Source organism: Manis javanica, chromosome X, assembly GCF_040802235.1.
Source record: "Manis javanica isolate MJ-LG chromosome X, MJ_LKY, whole genome shotgun sequence".
Lineage (NCBI taxonomy): Eukaryota > Metazoa > Chordata > Mammalia > Pholidota > Manidae > Manis > Manis javanica.
The window spans coordinates 139,669,705-139,687,002 of record NC_133174.1 but is presented as its reverse complement, the minus strand read 5'-3'; the positions used below and the strand labels follow the sequence as shown (position 1 = coordinate 139,687,002).

The 17,298-nt window shown below is 59.6% G+C and overlaps 1 protein-coding gene across 9 annotated transcripts in view; it reads right to left on the bottom strand.

Annotated features, from left to right (window-relative positions):
* The window catches only part of ATP2B3 (ATPase plasma membrane Ca2+ transporting 3), a 59,063-nt gene that overhangs the window by 31,529 nt on the left and 10,236 nt on the right, over nt 1-17,298 (bottom strand). For 3 of the 9 annotated variants that reach the window (XM_036991057.2, XM_036991059.2, XM_036991061.2), the window contains exons 2-9: nt 9,014-9,366; nt 4,902-5,099; nt 4,546-4,803; nt 4,122-4,247; nt 3,431-3,556; nt 2,066-2,107; nt 617-781; nt 119-333 (exon numbers count right to left, since the gene is read on the bottom strand). In XM_036991057.2, coding sequence (XP_036846952.1) covers nt 119-333; nt 617-781; nt 2,066-2,107; nt 3,431-3,556; nt 4,122-4,247; nt 4,546-4,803; nt 4,902-5,099; nt 9,014-9,366 — 1,483 coding nt within the window. Of the gene's footprint in view, nt 1-118; nt 334-616; nt 782-2,065; nt 2,108-3,430; nt 3,557-4,121; nt 4,248-4,545; nt 4,804-4,901; nt 5,100-9,013; nt 9,367-9,817; nt 10,062-13,734; nt 13,922-17,298 lie in introns of all 9 variants that reach the window. The other 6 variants (XM_036991058.2, XM_036991060.2, XM_036991062.2 and 3 more) reach the window with 4 other exon arrangements.

The following is a 17,298-nucleotide window of genomic DNA, read 5'->3' as shown; positions in this document are numbered from 1 at the left end:
AACTTCCTCCAAGTCCTTATTGCATCCGAGTTGCATAAGGACTTCGCACCCCAGTTTCTGGGTCTGTATCCTGCTACCGAGGGATTTTTATTCCTATTCTGTTTATTATTATTATTACCTTGACAGAGTAAGCTAAGGAGATGGTGACAGCAAGAGGCAGGCCCTCTGGGACAGCCACAACCAGCACAGTGACCCCGATGATGAAGAACTTCACGAAGTACTGCACATAGACGGGCGTGCACTCCGCCAGCCACACCCGGCCATCGACAACAAAGGTCTCGATCACAAAGTAGAGGACCAGGATGATAACGGTGATGGCGGACATCACCAGCCCTGCCCAGCCGTGATGGAGGCCACAGAGGGGATGGGCAGCAGGGGCCGGCAGCGGTGAGGGAGGAAAAGAGCAAGAGGGAAGACGAGGTAAGGGACGCTGCAGCAGGGACGGCCTGAGCCAGAGTCAGGGCTCTGAAATCATGCTCATCGCAGTGGAGCAGGACCAGGCCCCCAGCGTCAGTGCTGGCGCCTGGCCTGCCCCCTGCCGCCTGGCCCTGTGTCCAGGAGCCCACTGTTCTCCTCACCCACTGTGGCCCCGGGCTGCCCCCTCCACTGTCCCCACCTGCTTTCCCGATCTGCACAGCCAGTTTGGTGAGCTTGCCCTGCAGGACCGACTTCTCCTTCTTAGGCACGCTGCCTTTCTTCTTCTCTCGCTCTTCCATCTCTCCGCCCTCTGCACTCTTCAGGGGCTGCATTTCCATGGCAACTGCCCCATCCTGCTTCTTAGCTGCACACGAGGAAGCCCATGGCCTAGGTTAGGGCCCAGCCTGGTGGCCACTGTAAGGGGCTTTCACAGGGAGACATGCCACACTGTACGAGAGGACATGAGGTTCAGGGGATCACTCTGCTTTCTGAGTGTGACATGGCACAGGGGCTCTCTGCTCTCTCCTGGCAGCCCAGGCCCCCGTGAGATGAGCGGGCAGTTCCAGTGCAGTCCTGGACTGGACAGAGATGGTTCTCTTGGGGGCTCATGGGGAAGGGAGGACAGACACAAGCACAAATAACTTGGGCACACAGATAGGGTGGCCATTCCTGTAATGCCCCAAATCTCAATGCCTGAGAGCAGAGGCTTGGGGCCCAAGGAACATTCCAGAACCCTGAGCTGCCTCATGGGCCCACTGGTGTTGAAGCCACCTCCCTGCTCCCCTCAGGGAGGCTCAGGGGCCCCTGTGCTCTCTTTCCCTGCCCAGCTTCTAGCAGCACCCAGCCTGGCATGTGTATGTGTTCTCCTCTGCCCCCTCCTCGGCTGTCCGAGGCTTTAGCTGGAATGGACCACCCTGGGCAAGCCTCACGCCTCTGTCTCCACTTCCCTGGGGGGCCCTGCACCCCTCACACTACCCCCGATGTGGGGGGAGTGTGTCTCCTGCCTTGCCTCTGCCACTTCTAAGGCCTATGGGGTCTCTAACTCCACTGGCCACCTTGCTGTGTCACCTGCTCCCTCTTGCTTCCAGTCTTCTCACCTGTCCCTTCACCCCTTGGCTGCCTGAGACCACTTAGACGTTCAACGGCCCTGGAGCCAGGTCCCTCTAGCCTCGTTCCCCACTGATTGCTCTCGCAGTCCCTTTCCTCTCAACTCCCGTCTGCCTGTCTGACCCTGTCTTGGTTCCTGGGTCCCTGGGTCCCATGCTGCACTTGATCGTTGCCCCAGGGGGTCTGTCCCTCTGGACGGTGACCTTCCTCAGGGCCAGGACTGTGCTTTATCCACCTTCACATTTCCAGCATCTACAGTTGACAACCATTCATCCTGGCTACTGAGTATCAGTGCCAACCAGGCACTGGGGCTGAGAGGAGAGCAGGCCTCGGAGCCTCAGAAGACAGGCAGCTGAGCTGGGAAACCCACAGGCCTGAGTCACCCTCTCTGAGCCTCAGTTTCCTCACAAGAATGGCCTCTCATAAGCAACCTTTGTGCACATCTGGCAAGGTGTGCAGATGGCCTCTAGGTGCCACTCCTGCAAGTGAGGCCGCTGGCCCCCCACCCGGCCGCCCACCCTGAGCGTCAGGTGCGCATTACCTTTGGTCTGGCTACTCTCCATCGCCCCATCCTGCTGCTTGCCTATGATGGAAGAGGAATGACAGACACGGGAACTTGAGGACGTCCACGTGGCCCTGGCACACACACACATACGCGCACAGGACAGCAGGGCACAGACAGAGTAGCTGGTGAGCACAGGGGAAAGGAGGTTTCTGGAAGGCCTGCCACCATGGGCACTTAGGGCTGCCAGGTGTCTGGTCCCAGCTCTGTAGCCCCAAGCAGTGCCCCCCAGTGAGATTCAGCACAAGGGGGTTACCAGGGGGTTCCTGACCCCCGCTGGTCTAGGGATCAGCTTTCTCTGCAGCACAGCCGGCAGTTAGCTCTGGGTGTCCATTAGAAGGGGGCAGGGGTCATGGGTGGGGCCTCCATGCTCAGGACCCCTGTGGGAGTGCGGTAGGGTTCAGAGGAGACTCCCCGGGGGAGGGGGCACAAGGTTAGAGTGACTCAGCTGCCAGGGCTTTGAGTGTCACTGACGCTGTAGTCCCCTACAGCACAGGGAGGGGGCCGGGGCTGGGGACACTGGCTTCTGTGGGTGGGAGCCCGTGCTCTGGGCTGGCCTTCTGAGAGTCCTGTGCCAGTACCCAGGCCCGCGCCATTGCCCTCACAGCGCACATGACTGCCGCTCTCGGGCACCACCACACGTGTCCTTATGCTGCTCTGGCCCCAAGTTGCTGGAACAGACCAAGGGGCCGGGCAGAGAGAGCCCTCCTGCTCAGCAGGCCAGTGGCTTCGCCTGACCGAGGTGGGGCTGGCAGCTGGTGGGGATGCCGAGGGCAGCTGAGCTGGGCTCTCCCAGATGGCATCCGGCCCACAGCGCTTCCTTGCAGTGAGGGCCCCCTGCCCCATCCCAGCTTCCTCTGGCCCTGGATGCCCTTTGAGGAGTCTGGTGTCTTGGGCCCTGGAGTCCTCCACCTCTGCCCGGGACTCTCAACACCTTACCCTGGGGCTCAAGCACCCCTGAGGGTGGGCATGAGGCCCCCAGCAGCATTCTCCCAAGCCAGAGCTGCTGGCCCCTGTCCCTTCAATCCCATTCCTACCCACACAGGACATTCCCCTGACCCTGGCACACGTGTCCCAAGGCTTCTGGGGAGAGCCGTCTGAGGGAAGCTGCCCTTACACAGAGCTGGCGCGGAGGGGACTCCCAACCTGCTGGCTCTGGGGCAAAAACCCAGAAGAGGGGTGCTGAAAGGAATCAGAAGGGAGGGTGTGACCTCTCACTCTCAGCTGATGGCTGGCTCTCCCAGGAACCAGAGCTGAAGCCCGGGACTGGGTCAGCAGGGGACCACCAGCAGGAAGGCAGAAGAGGGAGAGTGGGCTGCAGAGAGGCAGGCAGTGCTGCCTTACCTTTCTTATCCTTCTTCTCCTCCTCTTCTCCGCCGGCTCCAAGCAACGTAAAGATGATGCCTGTCTGGGAGTTCACACCAACAGCTGTCACCACCATTCTTCCAGAACCTTCCATGACATGAGTGCCTGGCACAGCAACACAGAGAGACTGAGATAAGAGAATTGCATTGCCCGGCAGGAGGCATGTTCAGCACCTACAGTTCTCTCCTGGGAATCTTACAAGCAGGGAGTCAGTGTCTGGAGGTCCTGGAGGCCATGCTGACTCTGAGCCTAGGCTGGAGGGGAATCAGAGGCCCACACAGGAGCAGCTACTGGCCCAGAGGCATGGGCTGAGCTGTTCACACGGCCCGGCTGGGACCTCCAGCCTCTTTGTTCTGTTTTGCACTGCATTTGCCACTGGGATAAACACTGGGCTAAGCTGGAACCTTCTGGAAAGGGAACACTGCCCCCACTGGCGCTTCTTGGTTTGCGTTAGGGAGCAGCATGGCATTATGCCTACCCAGGCCCCACCCCCACCTCTAGGGGCTCCCCTCAGAATACCAGGGGCCTATCATGCCTCCCATGGGCCACCCTGGCCTCATAGAGGGTGAAGTCTTCAGCTTCCATAACCAGAAGGGTTACTCAGAGGGTTCCTAGTTGAAGGGGTGGCCAGACCAAATGGCTTCCCAGGCTGCCCGGCGCCAGGCCTCACCTGAGAGCAGCATGGGGTCTCTGTCAGCTGCCTTGCGCACGTGGTCCGACTCGCCTGTCAGGGAGCTCTCGTCGACCTTAAGGTCATTGCCCTGGATGAGCACCCCATCAGCAGGCAGCAAGTCTCCTATGGAATCACAGGCTGTGGGTCCAGCTGGCCTTTCTCCTGCCACCTCCTGCCTGCCCCAGGGAAGGTCTCAGTGGGGTAGGTCCCACTTCCTTTGGTCTCCTCCTTTTCCTGGGAGATCTGCCCACCCCCAGCCTTGTCCTGCCTTCAATACGCCATGAGGACAGCCTACTTTCTGGGGCTGTGAACCTCAGGTCCATGTGCTTTTCGGGGAAGGCCTGCCCTGAGGGGTTCCTACATTTTCCTGAAACAGGGGTTGCACTTCCTTCGCTGGGTGGGTGGTACGGGGTGCACTCACCATACTTGACCTGGGCAATGTCCCCCACTACCAGCGCGGCCACGGGGACCTGTAGCAGCTGGCCGTCCCGGATGACTGAGAACCTCTGCTCTTGCTCAATGCGGCTCTGCAGGCCCCGGAACTGCCTCTCCTTGCTCCAGTCGTTGAAGGCCGTGACCAGCACCACGCAGGTGACTGACAGCAGGATGGCGGCCCCCTCAATCCAGCCCGCCTCGGCCTCCCCTTCGTCTTCTGCCCCTGCTGACACGTTCCCACACGCTGCACCCAAGGACAGGAGGGGTGGCAAAGGAGTCACGCCGTGGCCCCTTTGTGTCGGGTCCCATTCCTTCCCTCTTGTCAGGTCCTCCCATGCTCACCTTCACTTTCCTCTCCAGGCGGTGCATAGAACGAGAGACCCAGGGAGACGATGGCGGCCACCTCCAGTATGATGAGGGTCACGTCCTGCAGAGCCTCCCACACCAGCTGCAGGAAGGTCTTCGGCTGTTTGGGGGGGATGAAGTTCTGCCCGTAGATCTGCCTGCGCTTCTCCAAGTCGTTGGCATTGTCAGCCAGGCCTGCAAGCCACACAGAGATCAGGGGCACAGGGGGCAAGCATGGGAAAGGCCAGCTGCCAGTGTGGCCCACTAGACTCAAAGCTCCCGGAAGGTGTGACCTGCACTACTGGCCTGGCGTCAAGAGCCTTTCTGTGGACCCTGGGGGTGTGTGTGCGGGAGTGTGGTTGCAGCCCCTCCAGCTGCCAGGAGGGCATGGGCATGCCCCCAGGTGGGACCTCCAACATGATGAAGGGCCAGCCCATTCCCCTAAGCCACCTGTCTGGGGACTACAGAGGATCCCTCCGAAGGGGAGAAGCAAAACAAAGCATTAACACCTGATGTCAGTCCCCCATCACCCCCCTTGCCCCAGTGTTGCCACTGTTAGGCAGAGGGAACCCTGCTGGGCCCGGGGATGGCCAGTGTTGTTGCCCAGAGACAGGGGCAGAAGAAGCCAGCCAAGGCTGCCCCAAGGAGCAAGATGGGTGGAGAGCATGGGGGTGACAGCTCACTCTCAGCTGCCCCCAAGTAGCTAACTTCCCTGTGCCCATGAGTGCGGGCTCCTGATAGCAGCCCAGGACCCCTCTGGGTCAAGATGACACAAGTCTCACCTATGCTGAGCCAGCAAGAGGTGGGCATGGTCAAACCATGTGCACAGGACACAGGACCTGGGGGAGGGTGGGGTCCAGCAGCCCAAAGACCTTGTCAGTCTTGCTCACACCGTCTAGCATAGGCCCTGTGCTCTCATGGCCCACCCTCCAGAGAGGGCTGCCTCCTTTCCCAGACTGCGCTGGGAGGTCATGGTGAAGGGCAAGGATGGGACATGGGCTCCTTGCCCTGCCCATGGTGCCCCCAGCTCCTTCCTCTAGTCCTGTGGGGCTGCTGGGATTGTCAGTGGTTCATGATGGTGCCCCAGGCCACCAGGAGGAGGGCAAGAGGGTGAAGTGGGCTGGGAGAGAGGGTGGGCCTGGTGGGTGCAGGGGACCAGAATGAACAGCCACAAAGGAGCTACCCCAGCATTCAGAAGCAGGGCCCTTACTGTACGTTCCTGGGACAACCCACTTCCTACTCAGGCCTGCCCTGAGGCCTCACGGTCTCTGCCTCAGTTCCATGAGTCTCCTCAGACCCATGACTGAAGGCACCAGAAGCTTCCATGAGGGTCTGGTATCCAGGCTACCACCTCCCAGGGCCAGACACCCACACCAGAAGCTGGCAAATGAGACGATGCCATCCCCTGGCCCTCAGCCTTCAGGACGCTGCTTCCTTCCAGGCATCAGAGCTGCCACTATTCCAAGTGCCAGCCCCACACTGACACCTAGTGGACGGACCTCAGCTTGCAGCTCACAGCCCTGAGTAGCTGGGACTCAGGGCCTCCTGAGGGAGAGGCGGGTGTGATGGGCATTAGGAGCATCTGGGTCCCAGCCCATGGGGTGGTCCCAGACAACTTGGGAAGGCACGCAAGACTTGGCCCAGAGGACTCGAGAACAAGAAAGTGCTAAGTGTGGTGCCTAAGGAGTTGGGAGGAAGTGGGGGGCAGGGTTATGTGCTCTGGGAAAGGAAGGATGGTTTCTGGGGAGAGGCAGTGTGGGGCCCTACGGAGGTGGAAGGACCGACAAGAGCAAAGCCCAGAGCCAGCACAGCCTTGGCATGCCCCTGGAGCTCGGGCATGGCCAGGTGCAGGCCTCCCACCCACAGGGCCGCCGCTCTTCCACCCTTCCCACCGCAGCTTCACTGTGCCCTGGGCCAGCTGTGGCTCCAGGTCCTGGAGGCTGCAGCTTCCCAGCTGGGTGGGTGACTGGGAGAAGCTCAGGGCCCACAGGAGATATGAAAGGCGGGGTCAGCACTAGGGAGACACTCAAACCTTGGGTTTCCCAGATACCCCGGGCCTCTGCTGCCCCTGCCCTGGGAACTGATCTGCATGATCTGGAGCCCCTGAAAGGGACAGAGGCCCATCCCACCCTCCAGAGAGCCCACAGGTCCCCGGGGCACTGCCCCAGCCTCAGTGCCCCTTCCCTAGAAACCATCTTGCTCCCTTTCATCCTCCATCAGCCTGCCCCTTGGCTTTGGTTTGCCCTTGATGCTGCAGCAAATGCTTCTCTCTTGCTCTAGACCAACCCGAGGCCTTGGCCTTCCTACCGGGATCAGGGTCCCAACAGCTGCTGCTGCTGAAGCAGTTGAGGAGGACAGAGAGGGCAGCTGCAGCCCCTCTGGTTCTGAGCATGCAACAGCCCAGTGGGCCCCCAGGGGCAGCCCAGGTCCTGGGTGCCAGGGCAGGGGCTGGCTGGTTGGCATGGACACACATGGGCGCCCTGCCCAGAGCAGAGGCCAGATGCCATCAGAATTCGGTTAGGACCACATCGTGCGGCTGCCGGCTAAACCACCTCCTCCTTCCCATGACTGCCAGAGGAGGCCAGACGGGAAGGGCTGGAGCCCAGCTCCCCCCTACCCCCCAGGCTTACCTCTGAGTCTGACCTAAGACTCAGGTTCCCTGGCTTCTGAAATTCTCTTGGACTGCTGCAAAGGCCGGGGTCACTGATGTGCTCTTCCCTGTACACCACACACCTCCCTGGCCTCCGTACCATCCCCAAAGCAACACTCTGTCAGCACCCCTCAAGTCTTCCAACCTTGCTAGGAGGTTAGTGTGGAGCCTGGGGCATAGCTAAGCTGGCCCCTCCCAAGAGCTCAGGCCACTGCATCTGAGCAGGAGTAGGGGGTCTGGGTGAGAACTCCGGGACCCAGCCAGTAGGCATGTGCTGACTCCACACCTGCTGGGGGGCCGGAATCACCTGTCCCTGTCTCCCGGACCTTCAGGGCTCCAGGGCTCAGAGAGGCAAAGGGTGGTCTTCGCCCTGCTTATTTTTTGGGATGCAGACCCGGGCTGGCTGGCTCCCTCTTTTGGGGCTGGGCCATCTACCTGGGATCCTGCCCTTCTCCATGCCCACCCCTTCACAGGCACTGAGTGAGCTCCGGAGCTGCTGTGGCAGAATCGGGCAGGTTCCCAGGGGCCTTGACATTTTAAATATTTAACAAGGCCTGACAGACAGAGGAAAGAGCTGCCAGCTGAAGCCCATCTGCTTCCTTTTATGTGGGAGAGGCCAGAGCCCTTGTGGCTAAATGGCCCTCCACCCAAGCCTCTGCCTGGCCCCAAACCCTGGCGCTGGGTGGATAAGGTAGAGGGAGGGAGAGAACTCCTCTGGCTCGGAGCCAAGCCATCTGCCCTGCTGGCACGCCAAACCAGGCTGGGTCCCTTTAATGTGCAAAGCTAGAGAGACCCAGGTGGTCCCTGGTGGGAGGCTACTCCACCTGGAGTTCCTGGCCTGGCCGGGTGGGCACCCTCTCACCTGCAGACAGATGGGGCCAGGGAACAGGAGACAAGGAAGGGCGATGATCAGGGCTCTGGGTGGACAAAAGTAAGATCAATCAGTGCTGGCCAGGAACAGGTCGGGCACTGGGCTGGGACAGCCCCAGTAGCCATGACAGGCAGGCAGCACTGGCCCAGAAAACTCTCCAGCTCCTGGAATCTCGGGCCAAGCCAGGCTCCTGGTGGTCCTGGTCTCCCAGCAGACCCAGCAGGCAGGCCTGCTGGTGCAGGGGAAGAGGCTACAGGGCAGAGATGGGGACCCAAGATGGCAGTCAGGTATCCACCCTTGAAAAGTTCTAGAGGACATGCCCCAGGCTCCCTGGAGGCTCTCTGCAGCAGATCTCTTTAGACCCTCACCGCTTCAGGCTTGCATCTTTTTGGGATGGCCTCTGGCCATTGCCACTTGCACTTGGCACTCTATCCCTCTTCCCTGGGCCACCCCCTCCCTTCCCAGGGATAGGCCCCCTGACCCGGCACCCCTTGCGGCTCTTCCTATCGCCGTTCGCTGGACCAGGGCCTTGCCTTCTCCCTTCTCTGTCCATGGGAGGCCACGCCGGGGCTCTGCTGGCCAACTTACCCTCTGTGGGTGAGGTCTTCAGCCTCCTGCAGAGCCCACTGACGTCCCCGTAGGCTTCCTGGACCTTCTGCAGCGCCTCAGCCCCTCGGAGCTCCATGAGGGAGCGCAGTTCAGCCAGTGTGCACCCGAAGCCACCTGCATGGGGGCCCTCCCGCTGCTGCTGGGGCTTGGGGTGGAACTCGATGGAACTGTTAGCCATGTCACCCATCCTGCCTGTCACCCAGGGAGGAGAGGGTGCTGGGCCTTCTTGCCGGTGCAGCCTCTGCTGGGGGCAGGCAGCCACCTGTGGCCCCAGGGCCCGGGTGAGGTACAGTGGAGGCAGTGGCAGCAGGGAACTGGCCAAGCCGAGGCACCTGGGGAGAAGGAGGTGAGAAGAAGCCAGGAGCACAGTTGACACAAAACAGAGGTCCACTCTGTTCTTCTAGAACATTCTCTGCAAATCTGCACTCTATCTGAGCCATGGCTTATGGAACACAATATTCACCTCCCAGGCTGGACCAGTGGCCTTCATGCCTGCCAGGCTACCCCCTCCCTAGTCCTGCCTACCGTGAGCACCCAAGCCGGGAGGGCTGGCCCACGCGGGGAAGGAGGAAATGTCGGTGCCTCCGGGCGGGCACCTGCTGCCGTCAGCACCAGCCCAGCTGGGATATGGAGGCTTTGTCCCCAAATCCACTTGGGAACCCACACTGTAGCAGGGGTGATGCACTGCGACTGACGGATGGCCAGTCCCGCCTGGCCTGGGTGGGTCGTCTGTGCCACGACTCTGCCTGCCTGTGTCTGCTCCATCATGCTCCCCACTCTTGCCTGCTTAAGATTTGTCCTGGGTGGCCAGCATGCTATAAATCCCCAGTGGCAGCGGTGGTGTTGGTCTTCTGGTCCGGTCGTCTTCCGGCACGACCTCTGCAGCTCACAGTGTCAGGCTTACGGCTGCTCAGGGGCCCGGGGAGCAGGCCAAGCCATGGACAGGGCCAGCTGGGCGCCAGGTCAAGGCTTAGCGTGCTGGGTGTCTCTGCTGCCCTGAGGGTACCTGGGGAGCCAGGTCAAGGAACTGAGGAGGCCCAGAGGGAAGGCAGAAGGAGAGAGGCAGGAGGAGGGAGGGGACGGAAGGAGGGGTGGAAGGAGCGATGGAAGGAGAGGATAATGGAAATGGAAGGGGGGAAGCAGAAAGCAATCACAGGTCACCGATGACTTCTCTGTCACCCTGCTCCACAGCATGGTGCCACCCATTCCTCTTCACACCCTTTTGCTCTCCAGATGACAGAATAAGGAGCTGGGGTCCCCAGATGCTGAGAGCAGCCAGCCAACTCCCAGACCTTGCTTCCTTCCCTCCTCTGCAGAGCATCATGAAGTTGTCATCTCTCTCATGTCCCCAACACCCTGCTGCCACCACTCCCACTTGCCCAAGGAACTGCTTGGCACCTGGGCTGCCCCACCCATGGCCTTCCCAGGGTCTGGCACTGTGGACCTTGGGGGCCTGCTCAGCTGCCCTGTCCTGAGCTCCTAGTTTCTCTTGCTGGTCTTTCCCCACCTCTGCTGCCCGATGGCCTGAGCATAAGTAGAAGCATCTCCCAAGGCCAAGTGCTAAGCTCCCAGGGTTGCACATGGCCTTGGCCTTCACACCAGCAAATAGGCCTCCTGGCAACATGGCTCAGTTGGGCCTGATTCCTTGCCTTCGGGGAGGCTCCTGGCTTAGAAGGATACTTTCGGAAGTGGAACTTGGGCACCAATTCAGTTTCTGATCTAGAACCGCCCACAGAAAGACAATAGCCCAGAGCCTCCCGGCCTCTGCTCTCAGGAGAACCCCTGCCTGTTACTCAGAGCCCAGTGGACACTGGAAGCAGTGTCACATTCACTTGCCACAGCCCTCAGAGGACAAGACCAGAGTCCCTGAGAAACAAGGGCTCTACCTCCATGCCCACAGCCCTGAAGGCAGGCAGCTGCTTCTGAAAGGGGCCATCCAAAGTGATCCATGGCTTAAAACTTTGGGCACCGAATTATTAACACTCTAGACACTTTCCACATGGAGCAGACTTCATTGCCAGAAGATGTGGGAACAAAATGGCAGACACTTGAATGCGACGTCCTCTCTACTCCCACACATCCCCCCACCGCCCGTCCTTCCAGTTTGCCATCTGACAGATCTTTACCGAGCAACTACCATATGCCCACCCTGGCCAGAGGGGCGGCCGAGGCTGAATGGCTTCCCGCACTCTCTGTCTGGCAGGGAGATGGGTACATAGCAGGTGAGAGGACAAGGGGGCAGGGGGCAGGGAAGGCCTCTCAGAAGGGGCACATTTGAGTAAAGATTACCCAAGGTGGAGGAGTGAGACATTCTTCCAGAAGGAAGGTCTTTCTGATGCCAGGAAGAAGGCAAGGAGTAGCACAGGTCAGTGGGTGAAGGGGCTGCAGAGCCCACGGGGCCATGAGCGACATGGGCCACCACCAAGCAGAGGACCGCTGGGACAGAAGCTGGGCAACAAAGGAGGAGGCTGTGGCCGGTGGATCCGCCTGGCCAGGGGGCAATGGTGGTGATCCCTGAGCTCAGGGGCTTGAAGAAGTGAAGGTTTTTGGGTGCATTTGGCATTCCATCTGGGGTGCTATGTGAATATACCCCCACCCACTTGGGTTGGCATGGCAGGAATCAGCACCAGCACAGGAAACCGAGGCTTGGCCAGGTGAGGTGGCAGAGCCGCTAGGACGCTGGTCCTCGCACCCCTGTGCGGGCCTTGGCGGGCCGTCTCAGGAACCGCTGCAGGCAGTCACGGCAGCTTTCGGCCAGCCCCCTCCCACCTTGATCCCCCCCCCAGGCAGCCTCGCCTGGCACTCCCACCCCACGCCCTCATCCCCCCACTGGGCTCTTTCCCCCTGCAGACCTCTGCTTCAGCTGGGACCCCTGCTGGGTACACCTTCTTGCCCTTCTTCTTCCAACCCTGAGCTTAGTGCCCGTGCCTCTGCATTCCAGGTCAGGAGCAACTTGGGTGACACTGGTAGGAGTGGGCCCCATCTCCCCACACCCCTAGCCTGTTGGCTGGGAGGGATGGGGTCTGGTTCAGCCAGGTGGGCACAAGCTGGGGCCAGCCTCAAGCCTCCCTGACTCAGCTTCCTGGGCCTGGGCTGTCTTCTGGCCCCAGGCAGGCAGGGCAGCTGGGACAGGACCAACCCAGGGGCCATGTGAGTGCTGGGGCAGGGTGGGGGACATCCAGCAAAATCACACTGCTCCTGAGCAGAGGGCCCTGGCTGCACCAGCCTGGCAGTGGGTGCCCCTCTTAGGCTCACCTCCGGCTCCAATGCCCTTGGCAGGCAGGTGGCTGGCCTGCATTCCGAGCCCTTGTGCATGCAGCTCTGGGGCCCCAGGGGCCAGCCGTGTGCCTGCGCAGCCCCCACTGAGCTGTCTAGGGACTCTACGGGGGTTCTTTCTAAAAGGGAAGCCAGATGAGCCATTTTTCCTTTGGAACCTTTTTATCGTTTGGGTTTCTATTCGGAGAAAGCTCAGTTGGAAGGCACCTGGCCCTGCCCGCATGGCACTGCCCGCATGGCACTGGTGGGCTCCAGAGTCTCACAGAGCGATGGCAGCTTGTTGGGTGGGCTCTTGGGCAGGTGCTAGGAACCAGCAGCTAATCCTGGTGGAAATGCCCATTCCTTGGAGCAGGGACACCCTGCAGTCTGGCAGCAAAGCCTTTGCCCTGGCAACCAGCTCCGTCCCCCTCCCCCTGCCCCCAGTGTGCCCTGCCCTCAATTAAGCACCTGGCCCAGACAGAGCCGCACAGGGTCCTTGAGCTGCTCTTCATGGTGCACTATCACTGCTGTGGCCTAATGGGCCTGCGGTGACTCACGGTAAGGGGACAGGGTGGGGAGGTGAGGCATGGCCTTCTGCCAGGGCACACAGCACTCCTGCTCTTTGCCACGGCCCCTCGGCTGGCCCTACCATCTCAGGCACCTTGTCTGCTGCAATTGTGGCCTGGCTCCCTCTCCCCTGCTCCCCATCAAGTAGGCCCCACATCCGTCTACCACCTCATAGTTTTCCGTTCAGTCAGGTGGCTTGTCACTACCCTGCTCTGGGTCACTACCTTCCCTGGTTCAGGCAGTGTCACTCTCTCTGCCTCCAAGCTGTACTGGCTTACAGTTTCAATCCTCCCCCTGGCCCTCATGCCCCCTCATCAAGCAAAAGGCCACATTCCTTCAAAAGACCTTCTAGTTCCTCTCCTGCTCTGGCCCATTCAGCCTATCCGTGACCCCACTCGCCCTGCCACAAGGTGCAGCCTTGCCAGCTCCAAGTGCTCCGAATGTTCCCTGCCCTGCGTATCCTTCTGTCCCCTCTCCACCTGATGACTTCTGATGAATTTAAGTGGCAATTCAAGTGGAACAATCTCCAGAAAGTCTGCCAAAATTGATTGCTGCCGAGTCTATACCCCCATGACTGCTCCTATTTCACTCTGCTCGGCACTGCAACAACCTGTGAACACGTTTTTCTCGCTCTCAGGGCCGTAAGCAATTTGAGACACGTGATTATGGAGCTGGTGGGCAGTCCACTGCATGGTCAGCCCTGGGTGGGGGTGGGAGCCTGGGGGAGTGAGTGCACAGGGGCCTGGCTGGCCACGTAGGAGCTGAGGGCCTTGGGAGGGAGGAATCTCCATCCTGGAGAGCATGAGGGTGGGGCAGAGATGAAGGGCAGTCTGCCCAGCAGGCTTTGCCCTGAAGTCAAAGACTGTGTTCATGCTAACCTTCATCATCTTCATTAACTCCACAGGCCACAGGGCAGGCAGGAGCCATCAGTTAAATCAAATCTATCTTGAGTGACTGTTAGCTGCTGTAGAGAGCAAACGGCATATAGTCTTGTTTCCTTGGGTTCTCTGTAAGCCTGGTCAATGGTCTCCTTCAGTCTGAATAAGGACAGCAGTCGCCACGGAGCTAAATGACCAAGAACAGAATTGCCCGGGCCTGTCAGTTCTGCAGGCCTGACAGAGACTTCTCAGCCTGGGCCAGCTGCCTAGAATGGTCTGTAGGAACCAAAAGGGCATTTTGCGCACTATTTATGTACTCCTTCATCTTTCAGATCTTAATTGGCTTAATTGAATATAAAATCTCTACAGAGGGGGACTCGGACATTCTGGCATTTGCTCCATCCGGGCCCCAATGGGCCATCACAGTGAAGTGGCCCTCACTGGGCTGCTGCTTCAGGGGGCTGCCGGGGCAGGGCGAGTGATTGCCTAAGTCCAGGACTGTCACCCGATTCCCTTCCGGACCCTTCCCTCCAGTGGGGCCTGGACACCCCGAAACATCGTGCCCCTGGGCCCAACGACGTCTACCTGACTGGAAACCCAGGTGATCTCCTCCCCTGTGCCTGCCCTCACAGACACCTCTAACTGAGCTTTAGGGGCTCTTCCAGCACCTTTGACTCGGTCTGCTTTGATCCCCCCCTTTGCCTCCTTGACACCCTCCCCCGGGCCCTGGGCAGCCCACCACCCTCCAAGAATCTAGAAGCTTCCTAACTCCAATGGGGTACCTCTGTTCCCAGGCTCCCCTCTCAGAACCCCACTCCAAATGCCCCCCTTATTGCATTAATACCGTGTGAGGGCAAGAAGGCATCTTATCTCCGTTTCACAGATGGAGATACTGAGGTCCAGGGAGGCTCCATGATCCCAGACCCACTGGCCCTGCCTTCTGTGCTCCTCAGGACAGGCACAGCACCCAAAGCAGCTCAGCCCCTCGGCTGCCAGGAAAGAGAACACTTGTGCATCCCCAGTAGGCCTCCCTGCTCCCTGTGGGGCTGCCAGCCTTGCCTGTACAGACGAGACAAGGAACTGAGGACAAAAGCCTGCCACTGTCCCCGGAGTCACAGGTTGCAATGCATTGGAATGCACCCTGTTCTTAATTACGGAAACACAGTCCCACTGTGGCCACTGTCCATTACCAGTCTGCAGTTGCTGGGTCTGAGTGGGTACCTGTGCCCGTGCTGATGGTGGGGCACTTGCTGCCAGGCATTGCTGCCTCCCCAGGATGGACAAGGCCTGGTGGATGGCACTGACTAGAAGCTGGGAGGCCCAGGTCCTGGCATCACTCCCAAGCCACTGGGCCCTCCTGTCAGTAAGCTGGGGATAAGAACATTTCCTCTGGGGGAGTCCTGATGCCTGGGAGAAAGGGCCGGGTCCCGCTGCCAGGGAGCGTCCACAGGCGCAGGATGCCATGCTTCCAGGCAAGAAGGGAGCAGAACCTGGCAATGGCCTAGTCCTGAGATCCAAGTTCCTTATGAGGCAGAGTCAGAGAATGAGAGGTGCAGGCCCTCCTTGAGGCACACCGCTCACTGGCATCTCTGGACACACCGACTGAGCAGGGGCTAGCCTTCTAGAAGGACCCATGGCCCAGCAACATGACTCACTGAAGGGATTCCTTCTTTCTCCACTGCCAGGCATCTGGAGCCAGGGCCAGGCCCCACAGGCTGGCCCAGGGCCCCCGGAGCCCCTGCAGCAGTGGGTGGGGCTCGCACAGGGCCCTATGGCCATCCGGGAGCAGGTGGGGAGCAGGCAGGGGAGCCAGCCAGGGGCCCTCTGAGGACCCTGCTGGCAGCACCCTGCCCTCGCCTGGGCCTGCTTTGATGCGGGCAGGTGAAGCCAGTGGCTGGAGCCCCTTTAACCCTTGACTTCCCACGCCACTCCTTCCCCCACCGGGCCCTTTTCCAACCCCTCCCCTCTGCTTGGTGCACCTTGGTGATCACGTGGTAGGGAAAGGAAGGTTCCGAGTAGGAGGCCTGCCTGCTGGGGGAGGGAGAGAGGGAGGCAGCAGGGGAGTGAGCCTGGGGGAAGGAGCTGAGGCAGAGAACAGCCTCATTAATATTTCAGAGGCACCGTCACTGCAGCTCCTGGGCCCTCAAAGCTCCACCATTTGTGCTAGTGGAGGGAGGAGGATGGGAAAAATCAGGAAATAACACAGAGAAAACAGATTTAAAGGGACAGCCCCAGTGCTCACCTACCCCCTTTCCCCCCTTTTTCCTGGTACAGTCTGTGCACAGGCCAAGTGGCTCTTGCAGGGAACAGTTTTGGGCAAAACAGTAACAGCAGAAAAGGGTCAACCACCACTGTGGCACCCTCTCCCCACATTCACGCACACACGGACCTGCTCACACCTGCAAGGCTGCCCACAGGGAGGGCCTGCTGTGCTTTGACCAGGGCACCAGGGCCGCCTCAGGGACCCACTGGTGCTTCCTATCCAGCACCCAGTCCAGACTCAAAGGGCCATCTGAGGCCAGCAGAAAGACAGACACACGGACTCCAGGCGTTGGAAATCCCTGCTAATTCGAGTTCACCCAGGGGGGATTCTGGAACCCAGAGAAACACAACAAACCTAATTCTTGGAGGTGGTAGGGACCCGGAGTTTACCAGGTTCTGCCCCTGCCTACAGGGGGTGAACCTCTATAGCATTTCTCAGGAACTGATGGCCAGCATGCATCAGTCTAGAGCAGTGTACACCAGACCTGGAGGGGCCCCCTTTCCACAAGTGGACTTTGGAAATGCATAGTCCCAGGGCGCTGCACGGTGTACTGGGGAAGGGTGGGGGAATCTCAGGGACTCTGTAGAGTCCCTCCACCCAGGGGATCTGCAGGTCCAGCCAGGTTTGATACCATACATTTCCCTGCCCTCAGAGGCTCCAGGGAGGGCCCAGAATTCTCCAGGTAAAACAAGCCCCAACAGAGAATGTAAAATGGGGCAGCTGCTGTATAAAATGGAATGGCAGCTCCTCAAAAAATTAAACTTACAATTACCATAGGATCCAACAATTCCACATCTGAGTTTATACCCAAAAGAGTTGGAAGCAGGGTCTCTAAGAGATCTGCACACCCATGTTCATAGCAGCGTGATTCACAATAGCCAAAGCTAGAAGCAACGCAAGTGTCCATCAGTGGATGAGTGGAGAGAGGAAATGTACTCTCTCCAGACACTGGGATGTTACTCAGTTTTCAAAAGTAAGGAAAATCGGACACACTCTTTAACATGGATGAACCTTAAAAACATTATGCTCAGTGAGATAAGCCAGACACAGAAGGGCAGATACTGTATGGTTCCCTTTCTACGAGGTGCATAGAGCAGTCAGATGTCAGATTCATAGAGACGGAAGTCCGGTGGAGGGCTGGGGGCTGGCGGCGGGGGGCGGAGTTGGTGTCTAATGGGGCAGATTTCAGTTTGGGGAGATGAACAAGTATGGAGGTGGAAGGTGGGGATGCTGCACAGCAGTGTGAATGCACTCAATGTCGCTGATGTGAAGACAGGAGCAGGAGCAGCTATCTTGCTCCA